General features: G+C 35.0%; 1 protein-coding gene across 1 annotated transcript; it reads left to right on the top strand.

The window, feature by feature from the left end:
• The first annotated feature begins 7,459 nt into the window (after window positions 1–7,459).
• SUCNR1 (succinate receptor 1) lies at window positions 7,460–15,706 on the top strand. The gene is made up of 2 exons (XM_002807657.7): window positions 7,460–7,524; window positions 14,391–15,706. The coding sequence occupies exons 1-2, from the start codon at window positions 7,522–7,524 to the stop codon at window positions 15,342–15,344; spliced, it is 957 nt and encodes a 318-aa protein (XP_002807703.4). The 5' UTR covers window positions 7,460–7,521; the 3' UTR covers window positions 15,345–15,706.
• Window positions 15,707–21,889: the final 6,183 nt, after the last annotated feature.

Here is a 21,889-nt window from a genome sequence, read left to right as displayed (position 1 = left end):
AACAGTTTTGTTTTTATTTTTCCTGTATTCTAGTCTCTGTTATAAATGAGCATTTCACCAGTTTCTGGTAGATAAAGGCACACATCTTCGAAAATGAGTGAGCGGGGGAAGTAGTAGAATAGAGGGAAGGGCCATTTTCACTCAAAAAGTATGCTTCAAGTTTGAGGATGCCAAGCTTTTTCAGTGGCAAGACAAATGGATGCAACTGTTGCATTTCACTGTGGTCAGAGTAAACAAACATAGGCTTTGTTTAAAGTAAATGGTCTTTTGGCAAGTAAATGGTCTTCTGGGTTTTGAGGTCCTTTGGCAGGGAGAAGATTTGTTATACCCCTCTCCCCTAGATGGGTGCATTGTGGAAGGTCAAATTGCTGGATTCTCTCTCTTTCTCAAGGTTACTATTATTTTTATTTCCTTCTTTTTTTTCCATTTTTTTTTTTTTTTTTAGAATAGACATTGTTAGGGCCTAGCCTGGGGATGGATAAGAGTGATTTTCTCCTTAACATCAGGAAACAGTGTACACATACAGCTGTCAGGGAGGGTTCTCTGCCACTCTCTCTTCTCCCAGGGTGAGCCCTCCCATTTCCATTGTGCACAAGACATTCTTCATTGTTCCCAGAGTCAGCCTTCCCCCACTATATTCCCTCTAACCACGCTGAGGCTGAGGTCCTTGTTCTGATGATGAGGGTTCTAGAGTCAATGACTTATCATCACTTTTCCACATCTGACAGTTCACACTTGGCATTTTGACCAGCAATAATTCTTTCAAGTAGTGCAAGTGATGTTAGGATTTAAAGTTAAGTGAATGTGAAAAAATACAATGTACAGACACTTAATACATATAGGATGGGGAGATTTTTTTAAAGTAGAGAATGAGGTATTTCTTTAACCCTTTACATTGCTTATGATTGCCAGACTGCTACAATCTGAAAAGTCTTTATTTGCTTTATTACAATACTCACCTAACCGTGAAGCCAAATTTTACCAGCTTTACGGCATAAAAAATATCTTTACAAACAAATCAGCATAAAATACAACTTTAAATATAATAAGTACATTAATGATTATATTGTAGAAATAAAGACTAATATAAGAGAATCATGCTACTAAATGTGTTATTAACAGAGGCAGGTAATTTTATTTAATTCATAACTCAATTACAAGACACTTAGCTCACATAATGAACACATTGTACTATGGGGAATTTTGAAAACCTCTCAATTCAATTACTAAGATGCTCAATGAGATTCAGTCAGACAGGTCTTTGTTCTTGCTCTTATTTCAAGGGCAAATAATTTCTTATTTCTTGTTCTTATTTTAGGGCAAATAATGAATTCAAGCAAGTAAGAGGAAGAGTGGTTAATCAGTAGCCCATCGAAAAAGTACCTCAAGACAATAACTAGATGCTTTTTATAAAAAAGTTTTTATAAATAATGTAAAATATTGCAGGACTCAAGCAAATTTGCATAAAATACAATAAATGTGACTGGAAGAGACTAAGTAGTTGAGTAACCAATTAAAAAATTAATAGTTTAAAATTTTAGGTAAACTCCATTTTTTTCTAAATAGAAAAGATGCCTTGATCAGCAACAGTTAAGAATAAAACCGGGCTTGGTATGGTGTCGCATGCCCGGATAGCCTTTGCTATCCAGCACTTTGGGAGGCTGAAGTGGAAGGATTGCCTGAGCTCAGGAGTTCAAGACCAGCCTGGGAAACACTTTCTCTACAAAAAACTTTAAAAAATTAACCAGGATTGGTGGTGTGCACCTGTAGTGCCAGTTACTCAGGAGGCTGAGCAGGAGGTTCGCTTGAGCCCAGGATATCAGGGCTACAGTGAGCTATGGTCATGCTACTGCACTCCAGCCTGGGTGACAGAAGAAGATCCGAGAGAGAGAGAGAGAGAGAGAGAGAGAGAGAGAGAGAGAGAGAGAATGAAATTTGTCTCTAATTTTACACAAGTGCCTGAATTTCATATACTGCTATTTCTGTCAAGGAAACAAGGCAATATTATTTTATAGAGAAACACCTGTGATTAAGGTTCACTATACATTATTAAAAATGAATTCGCTGTCCAATTGCAGTATAAACTGAAAGGTAAAAGGTGAATTTTCTGTGTTTTTAGGTTAGTTATTAGTACTTCAAGGAACTTAGAATATTTTAGCTGTAGTCAAATGCTTTTTAAAAATAATGTGTTTTCATTTAGCAGAACAATTCCTTTGAGTTAGTCCCAATACAATAGATAGGACACATATTCTTCTTAACTGTGTAATCAGAAAAAATTCAATAATGCAAAAATTTCCATTAATCATGTAGCTTTTAAATGGCAAGGATTTTCATATTAGAAGGAAGTAGATTGCTTGAGTGACAATTTGAATAGACTTTTTTCCTGGAAAAGTAAATTTGGTTATTAGAATTTGTTGATTTCTAGAAGCTGGAAAAATTTTGAGACAAAAATACCTTCTACTGTGTTTTTCCTTTTGCTGTTTGTTCTTTATTATTTTACTACATAAAACCATTATTTGAAAAAGAAAATAACTGTAATCTTGCTTCTGCCTATTCAGAAAAACCTAAATATCCTCCCCAATAATTTTGATTTGTTTCAGCCTTTGGGGGTTGTTACTATTATGGTTTCTCCTTACGGATTTAGAGGAAGGTTCTCAAATTAGATGAGTTGCCCTCCTCTTTCTCTGCTTGTGATCCTTGAAGATTAGTATGACCCTTAAACCACTTTGTTTTCCACACAGACTTTTTGGTCTGTTAAATGCGTCTTGTAAACATTCCCAGAGATGTTGCCAGGAGAATCTTTCTATAAATACTTTAACTGTTTATTTCTAACATGTTTGATTTCTTATCTAAAATGCTCTATTCTTTTTAGTTGGAATATTTAAATTATTAAATTGATAAACTGACTCAATGAGACAGAAAATCAATAAGGATATCCAGGGCTCGAACTCAGATCCGGAACAAGTAAACTTAATAAATATTTACAGAGCTCTCCACTTTAAATATACAAAATATACATTCTTGTCAATACCACATCACACGTACTCATAGGTTTAAATGAAATATTGATCGGCCATTATTAATACCCATTTTTTAGAATAAAGCAACATTTCCGTTCTCTCCTTCTTTTTCTTCCTCTTTTTTCCTCTCCTTCACTCCTGTTTTTCTTTCCTTCTCTCCAAAAAAAAAAAAAAAAAAAAGATGTTTAAAAAAAAGAGTTAGGGAAAATATTTGCAAATTATATATTGGATAAGAGTCTAGTATCCCGATTATATAAGATCTTTCAACTCAACAGAAAATAAATAAATAAATTGATAATCAAAGTTTTATAACTAATAATTAAATTTAGTGTTAACTTTAAACTTATTTTACTAAACCATATAAAATTGCCATATATAAGGTAAAAATGTTCCAGTATCAATAATTTTATATTTCAATCCAATATTTTCTTTTTAAATATTTTCTTCTTTACCATGAGAGACTCAGGAGAATAATGGAGAAGGGTTTGGATTCAGGAGTCAAACAGACAAAGCATTAAATTATATAGCTAAATCATTATTAGCTGTATATTTGTGGATCATTTATTTAATCTTTTTTAGGCCTTGGTTTCTTCAACTGAAACTTCTGGTATTAATAGTATTCACTGCATTAAATTATTGTGAATACTAAAAGAATTAATGCATACGCCGTGTTGTTATAGAGTGACTGCTGAAAACAATGTTAGTTGAAGTTATTATTAATTTTTTTTAGACAGGGTCCCACTCTGCCGCCTGGGCTGGAGTACAGTTGATGCCATCATAGCTCACTGCAGTCTTGACATCCTGGGCTCAAGCGATTCTCCCACCTCAGCCACCTGAGTAGCTGGGACTATGGGTATGTGCCGTCACACCCAGCCAATTTTTTCCATTTTTAGTAGAGTAGGTCTTGCTATGCTACCCAGGTTGGTTTTGAATTCCTGAGCTCAAGTGATCCTCCTGCTTTGGCCTCCCAAAGTGCTGGGATTACAGGTGTGAGTGACCGGACCCAGTAGAAGTTATCATTAGCATTGGATTTAATTAAGATTTCTAGTATATTTCTTTTTTTTTTCTTGAATTTCCTGATTAGTTTGCTTGGTTTACATGAACTACTCTTTAATTTAGAGCCCACTGCATTTTCAAACATTATATTATTTGATACTAAGAGTATGATACTATCATATGATATCCATATGGTACTTATATGGATAATTCCACCATGTAAAACTCATAATGTTCATAGTATCATATGTATACATGTGATACTCATACATATGATACTATGAACATTATGAGTTTTACATGGTGGAATTATTATTCTCCTTTTCTAAACAAGGAAATCAGGATATGTGACTTTTTCAAAGATCACACAACTAGTAAAAGGCAAAGCCAGGATAAGATCTCACTAATCTTTTTACCATGTTGGCTGTTATAAGAACCTTTTAAATGGATATTTCTGAACAGCAAGAATTCTAACATCAATGGCATTGGATTACCATTATCATTCTGGAGAAAGTCTTCTCTCATTTGTTATAAATTTCTATAATAGCTAACAATTATTTAGCAACCAATATGTACCTCATACTATACAGCATATGTATATACTAGTACCTCATACTATACAGCATATGTACTTCTAATATGTACACAACAACTCATAACATTGCTAACTCTCATTATCCCTGTTTTACAAATACAAAAACTGAAGGCTAATAAGTAGTGAGGTCAATATTTGAAACAAAGCAGTGTGCCTCTAGGACCTATGCTCTTAAACATTGTGCTATACTACCTCCTAGCAAATAGTACTGCAAGCTTTTAAAAATACATATTTTTTAAAATGTTCATTGTTGTACTTAATTTTTTTTTTGAGACAGGGTCTCAGTCTGTCTCCCAGGTTGTAGGGCAGTGGCACAATCATGGCTCACTGCAGCCTCAGCCTCCCCAGGTTCAGGCAATCTTCTCACCTCAAGCCTCCCAAGTAGCTGAAACTAAAGGCACGCACCACCATGCCCCAGATAATTTTTGCATTTTTTGTAGAGACAGGATTTCGCCAGGTCGCCCAGGCTGGTCTCCAATTCTTGGGCTCAAGTGATCCGCCCACCTCGTTCTCCCAAAGTATTGAAATTACAGGTATGAATCATCCTGCCCGGCCAGTACTGCAAACTTCACTGCCTTTCAAACTTCCATTGATTCTCAAGCACTGTATTTCAACATGTTATGTGTAAGACAACAACAACAACAAAAACTTTGCCTTCTCAAAATTTGATGTGATATGCTAAGTCGAAATGGTTTCTGAGGAGGTTTCTACTCTCACAGGCAAAACTGGCTACATAATTAATAGAGCCCGGTGCAAAAGAAACAATGAGGTCCCTTGTTAAGAAATTATGGAACATTTAAATTAAGAGTAAGACAGTTTAGCATTAAATTATGTGTGTGATCTTTTTGAGTGTGAGGCACTGTGAGACTACATAGTAGCATGCCATGAAACCCTCCCTGCTCACAGGGTTATAATCCTGAATCCAGCCTTGTTTCTGTGCAGCTATCCTTTTTAGACCTGCATAAAGCTTTGTAGCAGAAATACTGGTGACCTTTTAGTAAATCATTCCCAGAAACACTCCAGATCTCAACTGAGAATATTCTGAGGCGACAGGAAGTAGGACTTGAGAGGGAAACAAGGCCACCAGGCTACAGTCTGGATGACTTATGCTATGAAAAAGGAGAAGCATAGACCAGAGTGAGATAGTAGTCAGGAAGTGTGGAGAAGAAACAGGAAGCTCTGGGTAACTCCTACCACCCCACAAAGAGGGAATCACCCTTTTCTTCCATCAGAATGGTGGCAGAAACCTGTGAAATACATCCATTTGTCTTTGTTTCTTGGAAGAGGTTCATGTTATTTCTGTCTAAAATTAACAAGCCTGACATTGGTTATTCAAACGCTTTTAGCCCACAATGTTTTAACCCTTCTTCCTTCTAAAAGTAGAAAAGAGTTGCATTACTGAAAAATACCTGTTATTAATTTTTAGACTTTGTTGTGCACAAGGGTATTGTCATTGAATCCTGTAGGCAGTCAAGAATCCGAGTTAGTGCTTTTAGAATCCAAGTATATAGGCTTAAGCTCTGGTCCCTCCACTTACTGATTCTTCAATCTTGAGAAAGTTAATTAACCTCTCTGAGTCTCAGCTTTTTAATCCTCAAAATGAGAAAAATCTTAAATCATAACAACCTCAGAGAATTACTATATGCATTTGATGTATAAATGTACTTACTGTAATACCTGCCTGGCACATCAGAAGAGCTCAACAAATTATAGATATTTTTATTTCATGTAAATACACATATTTCTGTACATAAATGTTCATATATATGTAAATATATTTCTATTTCACACATATATACACTTTAAGTGTGTAATATATACACATATGTATGTAGAAATGTATGTGTATACAGCTACTTTGAAGTTTCTGAGTTTTAAGCTATCAGATATTGGTGAGGGAAAACACTTTAGCAGGAGGATGCCTGTAACAGAGCCTATTATTGAGCTAACTGTCATTGCTAACTCAATATTCAACTTGCATAGCATTTAAATTCAGTTACTGCTGCCTGCACAATTATGGGCTTTCTCAGTATAATCCCTATGCTTCACATCAAGAAGCCTGAGTGTTTACTTGAATCTACATCTAATATAATGCTCAGAAAAAGTCAGGTGTGCTTCTTGTCTGAAATGGTGGTAATGTACTTCCATGTTTTACAGAGCATTGATTAGGATATATAAATTGCCATCTATCATGGTTATCTTACTTCGCAACTCTCTCCCTAATCCCTAGCCATCTGATGTATCTTTTTATGTGTTACTTGACTTTAATCACAGAAAATAAAATGGAAAATAACTTGAGCTCTAGTATCTTTTTACGAGTACACCAATGTAGCATATATCCAGGTTTCCTTCTAAAATTTCAGTTTTATAGTTCCCTCAAGGTTACTGAAAAAAGAAGTTTCATTATTATATTCTCAATATAGAATTCACCAAAAAATATTAACTTGAAAAAAATAAAGAAATGCAGAGGCAACTGTATTCCAAAATAAACAGTATTTACCACCTCTGATTGTCTAAATATGCAAATAAAAACGAAAATAAGGAATGCTTTTCTGTTGCTTTGGTAGTGGATAAAATAATTTCAACAGTAGTCTTTCAAAAATCTATTTGGTAAATGCATTTTCTGTGAAATGAGTTATTTGGTTTTTGTCATTCAGTTGGAAAACTGAATGTAAAAATAAAATAAATGTGAATGTGAAAATGAAAGCCTCACAAAAATTCCCCTGAGTGAATATCTCTGACTTGGAGGTTTGACTGAATAAATAATTCCTGGGCTTTTGAATTATTAATCTTGGCTGCATGATATGCAAATAAGACTGTACTAACCATGTCCAGCGGCACAGCGCTGGGTCAGAAGCTATATCCAGCTGCTGGCAGAGTTTCTGTGAAGGGATCAGGTCTTCTAACAGAATGGTAAGCTGCATGGCCAATTGTGTCTCTCAGTGTATGAAGCAAGGCCAGATATCCTTCTAAAGGTGGCCTGTAAGCAATTAAGGTGTTAAGTATTGTTTAAATTAATTCTTTATAAATAGATGTAAAACAGCAAAAGAATAGAAAAGGAAGACATTATTTATATCTCTACATTTATTTTTCAACAAATTAACTTTCTTGTTTTAGTTGTCAAATACTAATTTTACTTTCTTCAAAGGGATTTATTATATTTGCTAACATCTCAACAATTTATATTTCAACAAGAATAATAATCAAATTTACTTAAATAAATATAGCTACTTATGGAGAAAATATTAAACTTCCTAAATCATTTGAAACAATCACGTATTTTCTATATATATAAAGGTTTTTACATATATGTATTATATTTACAATATATATGTATTATATATTTATTAATTTACTAAATATATTGTAATATAAATATTATATATGAGACAGAGTTTCACTCTTGTCACCCAGACTAGAGTACAATGACATGATCTCAGCTCACTGCAATCCCCACATCTCGGGTTCAAGTGATTCTCTTGCCTCAGCCTCCTGAGTGGGTGGGATTCCAGGCCCCCACCACCACTACGCCAGGCTAATTTTTTTTTATTTTTTAGTAGAGATGGAGTTTCACCATGTTGGTCAGGCTGGTCTCAAACTCCTGACCTCAGGTGATTCACCTGCCTCAGTCTCCCAAAGGGCTGGGATTACAGGCATGAGCCACCATGCCCAGACATATTTTTATGTTTAGAAAATAATGTATTTGAAGGAATTTTCAGGCATCCTAAAAATTAAACAAATATGTTTGTGAAAATTATATTATCCAAGAATATAATTTACTTAGGAAAAATAAAAAATTGTAGAAATCAGTTATATTCTACTTTCCATAACTTTTCAAGATGTATGTGGTATTTTTAAAGAAATTAATACACAATTGTGCCATACTGTTACCTTTTAATATCTTAATTTCTGGTGTAATGTATGGAATATATAAAAATAGTTATCAGTGTTAAATTATTCTATCTTTTCAGTGTGAATATATATTTTTACTCAAATTGCTTAGTAATAAAAAAGTAATTTGTTAAAAAAAAATTGTATTACTATGTGAATTTGCATTAAGGCAGCACTTAAAAGTAAAAATTTTGCAAATATTCTTTGTTTAATTGTGATGACTATAAAAGCAAACAACTGAAAAGCCTAGAAACTATCAAATATATATACATTAAAGAAAATGTCAAAAATGCCACATCTTCAAAAGGCTGCATATATTTAAAGTAAAAAACATTTTTAAATTAAAAACGAGTAAGAATTATTGATCTGCTTATGTGAGTAAATTAGGTATTGTTTCCAGTTCAATAATTCTAACGGTTTTAGATATATTTTTGGACTAGGAACTAATGATTTCACTTTAATTTCGATCTTAAAAATAAAAATCTGTTTAAAATAATTCATCCAAATCAGTTACAATTCATCACTACTTCCGTTTCCTAAAAATTAAGAATATAACCACTAGAAAGCAGAAGAGAGTATTTTAATTTTCATGACAGAATTTTCTCTTCAGTTGGAAGTTTTGCTTAAAAGAGCAACTTACTTCTTATGTTTATAGAATCATGATGCCACACTAAAAACATACCTGACTACAAATATATCCAATTTGAAATATAGTACCTTCAAACTTGTGTATCCTGGTGAAGCTAAATTGGTCTGCAAATATTGGACATCTTATATTTATAAAACCATAATCTATTAGAATTATGAACTTAAAAAATAGAATGAAACAAATTTATCAAAAAAAGACTATAAAACATCATAAAAAACAATCTCATTTTTGTAAATATAAACTGAAATAAATATGAAAGTGTAGAAGAGTACGTAAATATTAGGAGTGGTCTGTTTATAGACAATTTTTGTTTCTTGTTTTTGCCTGTTTGGTTTTTTGAGTGTTACACAACTAACAAGAATTTTGTACATACATTTTTTTTTAAGTTGGTTTTAAAAGAATAAAGAAACAACTCTACGAGAAGCAAGGCAAATATGATGATTTAGCCATTCATTTTTCTTATTCCAGCTCTGGTATTCTCCACCCCTACTACTCTTTCAATATCCAACCTTCTAGACTACTGTACAGCAGAATGCTCCTTGACTTTTATGTGACCCATCACTTACCTGAGTGTTAGTTACAGGAAATTGGGAAGTCTTTGTGGCTATATTTTCCTTCCATTGCAGTCAAATCTTTCTGCTGTGCACAGTACGTAAGCTATTAACATTAGCAGTGCTGACTAGGCAGAAAGATAAACGTTATGACCAGAAAAAAAGGAAATGCAAAAATGAAACAAATTTCTTGTGTCATAGAATTTTCCGTATCTTAATTTTCATTGGAATTTGTGCACCAGCTTTTTAAGTACCCCCAAAACAACACAAGGGTTCAGAACTAAGACTTTAGAAGATTCAATATTAAACTTTGGCAAAGAAGGATTAGTCCACAAAAGAGCCTGAAAGGAGGAAAACAAGGAGATTTTTTCCTGCTTTCTGTGACATATTTGTCACGAATACAGGAAGAGAGTGCTTCCAGAAAGCGTGGACTGAAATGCTACTGAGAATAAAGATCAATAGTGAAAACTGACCATTGAGCTAAACAATGAAGTTTGTTAATATTTTAAACAGTCCACTGACATTTTTGCTATATTTCTAGAAATTTAAAGTCTTTAAAATGATCAAATAGATGCCTATTTTGAGAGAAAAAAAAATGATGGGAAATTTAGATAAAAAGAGAAAGTTCATAATAAAAACTACCTGCAATTTCATCAAAAGAGATAAAACCATTAACACTTTGAGGCATCTATTTCTAGACTTCTTATGTTTATTATTTTAGGTGTCATTTCTCAATTAAATGTTTAAATTTAAAAATGTATCCTCGAAGATAGATATTTTATTTTACTTTGTACAATGTGTTTCTAAACTACAGCTACTACCGCTACTACAATTGCCAGCTTTGAATACTTATATTATACATAGTGTTGGCTTTCGTAGTGAAATAGAGCAAATGAGCTTAGTTTGATTGTCTTGCTACTTATTTGGCCTTGGAGAAAATACTTATAAAAATGCTTTGTGAATAGTCAGGTGTTTATATTCATCTTTTCACTCAACAAAGATTTATACACCACCTGTTACCTGCTGGTCACTGTGCCAGATTTGAACACTAAAAAATGAGTAAGACAAAGTTGTAAAAAATTCTAAGAAGTTTAGTATAAAACAATAGCAAAAATGGGGGGATCTAGTTTAGACTGAGGGTCAGACAGACTATCTTGGGAAACCTACACTTGAACAGAGGCCTGAAAGAAGTGTAGATATAAGACAAATATATGATGGACCAGGTATCATAGAACAAAAACAGCAGTGAAAAGAGATTCAGACAGAGGAACTGCACATAAGAAGGCTCTCTCTGCATTCAAAGAGCAGCAAGAAACAAATGAGTTAGGGGGAAGAGTAAGGCCAAGCAAAATTGAAGTGGGTATAGGGGCCGGATCATGAAGACCTTGATGTCCCCCTTAAGGATTTTAGACTACATTCCTTGGATAGTGGAAAGGTAATTAAGGGTTTTGATTAAGGAAAGCTATATGATCCAATTTTGAATTGTAGTTTTTCAAGACTGTTTAGTTATAATGGTAAAGATGAATTGATGAGGGCCAGAGACGATGCAAGGAGACAATAGGAGACTATGACATAGTACAAGATAGAGATGAGAGTAGCCTGGACTGAAATAATAATGAAAGCCATGGAGCAGGATTGATAGATTTGAGAAATATCCAGACATTACAGTAAACAGACTTGGTAGTTTATTCATTATTGGTGTTAAGTTTTAGATGACTTTGGGGATATTGCTAGATTTTTGTGGCGAACACCTGGGCACATGGGAGAGCCACTGACTGAAATAGGTGAATATACTGCAGGCTTGGTAAGGAACTTGGAGAATTTAGTATAGGATTTCTGGAAGCGAAGGTGCCTAAGAGAAATCAATCAATGGCAATAAAAAACTAGAGTTTGTAAGGCAGATCCAAGCCGGGCTGGAAATCTGGGAGTTGTTGATGTATAGTTGGTCACTAAACCTCAAAAATGAATGAGATAATTCAGGTAGAATCTATGGAAAGATGGAGTCCAGAAATTAGCTTTGAGTTACTCAACACTTAATGCTTGAGCCAAGAGGACTTGGGCCCCAAAGTCCCTGCAAAGAACAACCAAGGAGAAAGAATGAAAACGAGGATATTGTCATGTCTCCGAAGACAATGGAAGAGTGTTTCTGGAAGATGTAGTATGAAAAACAACTGAGAAATAAAATAAGACTAGTGAGAAATGATTATTGGATTGAGCAATGTGGACGCTACTTGGAGGACTGGTAGATCAGAAGCCAAATTGGAGTAAGTTTAAAGGGAATGGGGTGTCAAGATGTTAAAACACTTAGTGAGATGGCTGTTTTCAGAAATCAAACTATGAAGAGGAGAAGAACATGTGAAACTAGGGAGAGTTGTTTGTGTTGCTCCAGTTTAAGACTGAAGAGATGAGAGTGTTTAAATGCTGATGGAAAAGATGAGATGAAGACTGAAGATGGAGAGAAGGATGCTGAAGAGTCAGAAAAGAGGAAATAATGGTAGCATAGAATGCTGAGAATTTGCGAATGAGTTGGATCTAGCGTAAGCTCAACAAATGGTCTCTGTCTCAATGAACCAGGAAGCAAAACTATTTGCTAATAAAGAGTAAGGTAGAGTAAGTGAGAAGAGTTTTAAGAGATTAAAAAATATCAAATGAGAGAAATATGGAAATACTCTGGCAATGTAAGAGAACAGTAGAATTAGGTAACCTTGAAGACAGAGTGAAAGCAATCTGCTTTATTCTTCAGCAGCATTCTGTGTCTGCTGCTTGAGAAAGTTCCCATTCAGCTTTGTCTAGAATTGGACTTAGTGGCAGGTTGCCCTAGAAGGATTCCAGGGACTCAGAAAAATGTTTGATGTTTTAAAGAAAGTGATTAAAAATAACTTTTCAAAATATTCAACTTATGGTATCTATAATTCTGTGACTTATTTGCATAAATAAAACACTCTCAAAATAGCAATGATCTTTAAAGTCAACCACTTGAATTTGACAAAAATACATCTGAGTTTTCCAGATGCCTTATAGTAGCAAAGTGTACTGAATTTTGCCTTCTTCCCTTAAAAAAGTGGTTTAGGTGCTTTTATTCTTATTTTGTTCTATTTACCAAAATTCTATATTGAAAGAATTCTTTGATTGCGAGTAATACTCCAAAGCCTCCTTTACAAGGAGAATTTTAGAACATTTTATTTTCAATCTTCGGTTTCCTGACTAGAAATAAAAATATTTAATACTTAATAATGAAAATTCAATATATTTTTGAGATAATTCAAGTTGTTGAAATACCCTACCCAATCACAATCTGGTCTCATGACAAGAGGAAAAGTGTAGGTTAGCAAGACACTTGAGGTTTGAGTAAGTCAGATAGCTTATTTCCGCAGTACATATTCAGAAGGCATTACAACAAAGGTCTTTTACTAAGCATATGACCAAGCCAAGTGCCATGGTCTTAATATTGGTGTCTCCCAAAATGTATGTTGGAACCTAATAATATTATGAGGTAGGGCCTTTTGGAAAGTGATGAAGTCACGAAGACTCTGCCTGCATGAATGGGATTGGTACCCTTGAGAAAGAAGTTGAAGGGAGCTGCCTTGCTCCTTCTGACATTTGTTGTGAGGAAGTAACAGCCATCGTCTTTGAAGCAGAGGGTGACTTTTCATCAGACACCAAATCAGACACTTTGATCTTGGACATTTCAGCCTATAGAACTGTGAGAAATAAATTTCTATTATTTATAAATTACCCAGTCTGAGGCATGTCATCTTTCAATAAATCATGACCAATGTTAATATTACTAAGATTTTCTGTTTCATATTTTCAATTTCAAAAAATTAAGTTTTAAAACTGGAGTCATATCATAGTTTATGAATTTAATACAATAAGCAGAATTCTTTGGCAATATGGAAACAAGTAAAAGCTTAAAATAGTGAAACTGAAGTTTTAAAGATTCTTATTTCCTCTTCTGGATTATGGTTTAATTCAGTTTAACTCAGAAGAATCTGTTGAACAACTATGGTACGTTGGGGACCATGGTATGCTGGGAGACGCAAAAGTGAATTCAAAATTTTCTCTTCACTTATTTTATCACACTTCCCCTCTGTTTCTTTGCTGTTTGTCAAGCCCTCTATGTGTGTTTCCATATTAATGCTTTTACATGTGCTCTTCCTAATTCCTGAAACGCTTCTGCAAATATAGGTATGTCTCTTTCACTTTATTCATTGAGGTTTCTGTTTAAATGTCTTCTTGTACAAAAGCCTTTATCTTATTACCACATGTAAAAAGTAACTCACTACCACCCTCCATCCCAAAATTTTCTAACATTTTTACCTTCTCATATGTTTTTATTCATAGCAGTTATCATTATAGGGTATCCCTTACTGTTTATTTCCTGATTCTTCCCAAGAGAGTGTAAACTGTTAGAGATTAGGAACTTTGATTTATTCACTGCTGTTATCTACAGTGCCTGAAATTATATTCAGCGCATAATTGAAAGGTATTCAAAACTATTTATTAAAATAATACATTAATGACATACATGTATATCTATATGTATATGTGTGTATGCTTTCCTTACTAATGTAACCTATTTCCATAGTTCACCATTCAAGTGTTTTTCATTATTATTATGTTCTGCACAGTTTTGTCATTAGTCAGAGTCTAGTATTTAATTCTTATATTTTCTCTCTCTTCTTTAGGCATGGAATGCAACTTGCAAAAATTGGCTGGCAGCAGAGGCTGCCCTGGAAAAGTACTACCTTTCCATTTTTTATGGAATGGAGTTCATTGTGGGAATCCTGGGAAATACGATCGTTGTTTATGGCTACATATTCTGTCTGAAAAACTGGAACAGCAGTAATATCTATCTCTTTAACCTCTCTATCTCGGACTTAGCTTTTCTGTGCACCCTCCCCATGCTGATGAGGAGTTATGCCAAGAAAAACTGGATGTATGGAGACGTGCTCTGCATAAGCAACCGATATGTGCTTCATGCCAACCTCTATACCAGCATTCTCTTTCTCACTTTTATCAGCATAGATCGATACTTGCTAATTAAGTATCCTTTCCGAGAACACCTTCTGCAAAAGAAAGAGTTTGCTATTTTAATCTCTTTGGCCATTTGGGTTTTAGTAACCTTAGAGCTACTGCCCATACTTCCCCTTATAAATCCTGTTATAACTGACAATGGCACCACCTGTAATGATTTTGCAAGTTCTGGTAACCCCAAGTACAACCTCATTTACAGCATGTGTCTAACACTGGTGGGGTTCCTTATTCCTCTTTTTGTGATGTGTTTCTTTTATTATAAGATTGCTCTCTTCCTAAAGCAGAGGAATAGGCAGGTTCCTACTGCTCTGACCCTTGAAAAGCCTCTCAACTTGGTCATCATGGCAGTGGTAATCTTCTCTGCGCTTTTTACACCCTACCATGTTATGCGGAATGTGAGGATCGCTTCTCGCCTGGGGAGCTGGAAGCAGTATCAATGCACTCAGGTCGTCATCAACTCCTTGTACATTGTGACACGACCTTTGGCCTTCCTGAACAGCGTCATCAACCCAGTCTTTTATTTTCTTTTGGGAGATCACTTCAGGGACATGCTGATAAATCAACTGAGACACAACTTCAAATCCCTTACATCCTTTAGAGGATGAGCTCATGAACTCCTATTTTCATTCAAATAAAAGCAAGGTGCTTATGAAACAGACTGTTTTACAAATGCATCTGTAGGTTTGCTTTAACTCGCAGACATCAATCAGAGAGTGTCACAGATTTAACCTTTATCTAAAGACAAGTTGTACCCAGAGTATGTGAAAAGAATGGGATGACAAGAATGTACTAGTTTCTTCCCCTAAAAATTGAAAGGAGTTGGACTGCCTTAGGTATGGGCATGTAACTCAAAAATACTAGGTGTTATGAGACTTTCTCAGTCAGTGCAAAAATGGAAGATGTATGAGGCAACAAGTGGTCTGCACTTAATCACTGGTCAGATTGTAAAAATAAATTGTTTTGGCAACATGCTCTATGTTATTCTTATTTACATGATCCTAGAACTTTATGTGAGAACTGAGTAGCCGAAGATATATTATTAAATAGTTTTTAGAAGTTGTGCTGTTAAGCAAATTTAAAGTCAACAGTAATGATGATTAAGAAAGCAATATAATGAGTTCAAGGATATCTGTGTGATATATTTTTATATTCATCATGAAGGGGGTAGTTTTGTAATTTATTCATCCTTTTTTGTTTTATGGTTTATGGTGAAATGTTAATTTAAATTAAAAACAACCTAAGGAGATAATTCAACAAAAGTAGAGAATATGTTTGAGTTTGTCTGTCAGGGAATTTAGATATCAAAATACTAAAGAGATGCACCAAGGATATTTGAAAAAAAAAAAAATCTTTTTTTTTTTTCCTGAGAGGCACTTTGTGCCTCTCAAGAAACCCAGAGCAAAACAGAACAAAAGTGACTACATTGTTTTTATGATGATTTTGCCATCTGGCATTTTATTATCATAATTTGACCACCAGTGCATGAAAATATATTAAAGTTCATTAGCTTTCTGCTCTTGATTTAATAGTGAACTTTAAAATATATTAATAGCATAAACCAGCAAATAAGGAGAAATAAGCTGATAATACCAGATTCATTGGATGGTTTTCCCTTTTGGAAGGAAAGTCACAATTTTTCTCCATGATCCATTCTCCATTTCTCAATGATCCTCCATTTTCTGTAAACACTGGGCTAATTTACAAGGACAACTTTATCATAGCAAGAGCAACTCACATCTGGAGTGAGCCTTGTTTTCATGAACCATTACTGTAAGACCATCAGAGAAAATATTTCAAACAAAATGTACTATATGAAATTATAAAACATGAAGATATTTATGTGAATATTAAGCTGTATTATCCCAGGCGGGTTTATGAGGCACCATTTTATGCCACTAAACAAATGTAAGGGAAAACACGGGGGCTGCATTAGCTTTTTAAAGTCAAACAAGTATCACATTATAATTCACTGGTATGCAACATAAAGTGTGGCCACATGTCTAAGTTTCTTTCCTTTATATCATTAGCGATAAGGAGTGAATAATGTGAAAGATTAAATAAGCATTATGAAAAGAGAGGCATAAAATTCCACTGTCCTTCCTGTTCTGGGAAGTAGTCTGACATTTTTAAATCCCCAAATTTTGCCAACTAATATCTCTAGACCTCAAACAACTGAAATACTATAAAAACAAAAGATTTTTCTTACATCACACTGGGCTCTAAGATACTTTCTGCCATGCCTTACCTTTGTATCAATAGTTTTAAAATTTCACTGTAATTTTATAACTGCCTAATAACAAACTGAAAACAGAACGTCTGAGTTTCCTCATGAGAAAGGGCCACAGAAAAGGTCTTAGGAAAGAAATATTCACTTACTTCTGCAAACTTGGCACTATGTAATTTAACTTTAATTTATATTTTATGCATGAATTGTACTTGTAGAGATGAAATTACATTTGCTTCCCATACTCCCAAACTCCAAGAAGTCACAGGGATGGACTCTTTCTAATAGTGCAGTAAAATATTTTTCAAACCATAAACTCTTGTGTACATATATTATATTTTATATGTCTGCATTTGATCATTGGTCAGATTATAAAAAAAAATTATTCTGGCAACATTCTCTATGTTATTCTTATTCACATGATCCTAGAACTTCATGTGAAAACTAAATAGCAGAGATATATTATTGAATATTTTAAATATATTTTTAATAATATAGTTTAAAATAGTTTTAGTATAAATATTTTATATATATACACAAGTTTATGGTTTATATATAATGTATATATATTATATACATAAAATAATATGGTTATATATTATATATATGAGCTTATAGTTTGAAAAACACAAAAATACACATATATATATACATCTTGTAACCAAGAGGTTAAGAAATTTTATAGCACATTTTAAAATTCTTTTCTTCCTCAATTCTATCATGTGATAATTTAATTCTTAATAGACTTTAGAGTCCTACACTAAAATTATAAGAGTGATTTCATTTGTTTTTGTACTGTGTAAGTGTAACAATCATAAACAATAAACAATAGAAATTCTTTCTGGGTTTATGGTTTTTAAATGAAATAATATTGAGCTTTTGTATTTTATCTTTTAATTGACTCCCTGGTATCTTCAGAATGGCGTCTAAACTATTGGATCCAGATTCTACAATCTGGACCCACCCACTCTTCTTACATTGTCTCCTATTACATTGTCACAAACCATGCCCTAGAGCTAAAGATTGCTAATTTAGCTTATTATAATCAGAACTTCCTTCACTTTGTACACCTGATGCTAATCTTCGTTCCATCATACCTGTATATATAAAAACTCTAAACATCTTTCGAGGTTCATCTCATCTGTTATTCCTTCTTGAAGCTTGTCCTTATATTCTCTCTTCCCAAAATCTAAAAATAAAACTTTCTACCACTGGGGCTTCAGATATTTTTTAATACTATTTATTTGAAATTCATTATTTTTATTACAGTCATTTAGATTTAAGTCAACTTCAAGGTCTCTGAGTGGAAACTTATACCTATTTTTTTATTGTCTTCATAGCAGGGTATTTTTTAAATCATGGTTTATTATATCTGAATGTCTGAGAACAAACTCAAAATCAATGCTTCCTTTCAATGTGCATAATCAAGCTATTTTCTGTCATCATTACTTTAATAAGTAACATTATTTTACATGAATAATAGAGTGCATACACATAAACCCATGTCTCAGTTGCCATTGCACTGGCTCTCGTATTTTCCTGTAGGCTTTTGAGCATAGTTTTAATGAACATTTGAAATCCATGTCTTCTAGTTCCAGATCTGGGTCATCCTGGAGTTCATCTTCATTGTTTACTTTTTCTCTTAAGTATTGGTCATAATTTTCCTGTTTCTCTATGTGTCTAGTAAATTAGAATTATATTCTAGATGATGAATCATAGGTGGTAGAGATTCTGGATTCTGTTACGTCCCATCAAAGAGTATTGATATTTTGTATATACATTTACAAGTATACGAGAATAAAAATATTATCTTCTCAGACCTGCCTACAATCTTGAAGGGATTCTTCTTTATTTGCCTATAACAATGTAAATGAGGGAACTCCCAGGCAATAGGCCATATAGGAACAACTCCTGTCTGCAGCTCCCAGCAAGACCAACATAGAAGGTGGGTGATTTCTACATTTCCAACTGAGGTACCCAGTTCATCTCATTGGGACTGGCAAGACATGGGTACAGCCCATAGAGGGTGAGCAGAAGCAGGGTGGGGCATCACCACACTCAGGAAGTGCAAAGGGTCAGGGAACTCCTTCCCCAAACTAAGGGAAGTCGTGAGGGTGCCTGTTGTGAAGGACAGTGCTATCCACCTCAGATACTATGCCCAAGCACAAAACTGGGTGATCAATTAGGCACTGAGCTAGCTGCAGGAGTTATTTTTGCATCCCAGTGGTGCCTGGAATGCCAGTGAGACAAAACAATTCACTACCCTGGAAAGGGGGCTGAAGCCAGGGAGCCAAGTGGTCTAGCTCAGTGGATCAACCCCACAGAGCCCAGCAAGTTAAGATCCTCTGGCTTGAAATTCTCACGGCCAGCATAGCAGTCAGAAGTCAACCTGGGACACTCGAGCTTAATGGAGGGGCATCCACCGTTACTAAGGCTTGAGTAGGCAATTTTCCCCCCACAGTGTGAACAAAGCCACCAGAAAGTTTAGAATGGGTGGAACCCACTGCAGCACCACAAAGCCACTGTAGCCAGACTGCCTCTCTAGATTCCTCCTCTCTGGGCAGGGCATCTCTGGAAGAAAGGGAGCAGCCCCCATCAGGGGCTTACAAATAAAACTCCAATCTCCTTGGGACAGAGCACCTGGGGGAAGGGGCAGCTGTGGGCTCAGTTTCAGCTTAAACATTCAGACTTAAACATTCCTGCCTGCCAGCTCTGAAGAGAGAAGTGGATCTCCCAGCATAATGGTGGAGCTCTGCCCAAGACACACTGCTTCCTCAAGTGGGTTCCTGACTCCTGTTCCTCTGGAGGGGGAGACACCTCCCAGAAAGGGTTGACAGACACCTCATACAGGAGACCTCCAGCTGGCATCTAGCAGGTGCCCTTTGGGAAGAAGCTTCCAGAGGAAGGAACAGGTAGCAATCTTTGCTGTTCTGGAGCCTCTACTGATGATACCCAGGCAAACAGCATCTGGAGTAGACCTCCAGTAAGCTCCAACAAACCTACAGAAGAGGGGCCTGACTGTTAGAAGGAAAACTAACACAGAGAAAGCAATGGCATCAACATCAACAAAAAGAACAATCATGTCGAAACTTTATCCGAAGATCACCAACAGAAAAGACCAAATGTACATAAATCCACGAAGATGAGGAAGCACTAGCTCAAAAAGGTTGAAAATTCCAAAAACCAGAATGTCTTTTCTCCTCCAAAGGATCACAGCTCCTCGATGAAGAATGAGTTTAACAAATTCACAGAAGTCAACATCAGAAGGTGAGTAATAACAAACTCCTATGAGCTAAAGGAGCATGTTCTAACCCAATGCAAGGAAGCTAAGAACCTTGATAAAAAGTTACAGGAACTGATAACTAGAATAACCAGTCCAGAGAAGAACAGACCCAACCTGATGAAGCTGAAAAACACAGCAGGAGAACTTCATGAATTATAAATAGTATCAATAGCTTAATTGATCAAGCAGAAGAAAGGATATCAGAGATTGAAGATCAACTTAATGAAAGAAAGTGTGAAGACAAGATTAGAGAAAAGAGAATTAAAAGGAACAAACAAAGCCTCTAAGAAATATGGGACTATGTGAAAAGACCTAACCTATGTTTGATTGGTGTACCGGAAAGTGACAGGGAGAATGGAACCACTTTGGAAAACACACCTCAGGATATTATCAGGAGAACTTCCCCAACATACCAAGATAGGCTAACATTCAAACTCAGGAAATACAGAGAACTCCACAAAGATACTCCTTGAGGACAGCAACCCCATAACACATAATTGTCAGATTCACCAAGTTGAAATGAAGAAAAAAAAAAGTGTTAAAGGTAGCCAGAGAGAAAGGTTGAGTTACCCATAAAGGGAAGCCCATCAAACTAACAGTGAGGATCTCTCTGTAGCAACCTTACAGGCCAAAACAGAGTGGGGCTAATATTCAGCATTCTTAAAGAAAAGAATTTTCAACCCAGAATTTCATATCCAGCCAAACTAAGCCCCGTAAATGAAATAGAAATAACATCCTTTACAGACAAGCAAATGCTGAGGGATTTTGTCACCACCAGGCCTGACTTACAAGAGCTCCTGAAAGAAGCACTAAATATAGAAAGGAAAAACTGGTACCAGCCACTACAAAAACAAATCAAAATGTAAAGACCATCGACATTATGAAGAAACTGCATCAACTAATGGGCAAAATAACCAGCTAGCATCATAATGACAAGATCAAATTCACACATAACAATATTAACCTTTAATGTAAATGGACTAAATGCCCCAATTAGAAGGCACAGACTGGCAAATTGGATAAAGAGTCAAGCCCCATTGGTGTGCTGTATTCAGGTGACCCATCTCATGTGCAAAGACACACATAGGCTCAAAAGAAAGGAATGGAGGAAGATTTACTAAGTAAATTGAAAGAAAAAAAAGTAGGAGTTGCAATCCTAGTCTCTGATGAAACAGACTTTAAACCAACAAAGATCAAAAGAGAGAAAGAAGGGCATTATATAATGATAAAAGAATCAATGCAACAACAGCTAACTATCCTATATATATATACGCACCCAATACAGGAGCACCCAGATTCTTAAAGCAAGTTCTTAGAGACCTACAAAAAGACTCAGACTCCCACATAATAATAGTGGGGAGACTTCAACATTCCACTGTCAATATTAGACAGATCAATGAGACAGAAAATTAACAAGGATATTCAGAACTTGAACTCAGCTCTGGACCAAGTGGACCTAATAGACATCTACAGAACTCTCCACCGCAAATCAACAGAATATACATTCTTCTCAGCACCGCATAGCACTTATTCTAAAATTGACCACATAATTGGAAGTAAAACACTACTCAGCAAATGCAAAAGAACAGAAATTATAACAAACAGTCCCTTGAACCACAGTGCAATCAAATTAGGACTCGGGA

Source organism: Callithrix jacchus, chromosome 17 (genome assembly GCF_049354715.1).
Source record: "Callithrix jacchus isolate 240 chromosome 17, calJac240_pri, whole genome shotgun sequence".
Classification (NCBI taxonomy): Eukaryota; Metazoa; Chordata; class Mammalia; order Primates; family Cebidae; genus Callithrix; species Callithrix jacchus.
This window is presented reverse-complemented; position numbering and strand designations above follow the sequence as displayed.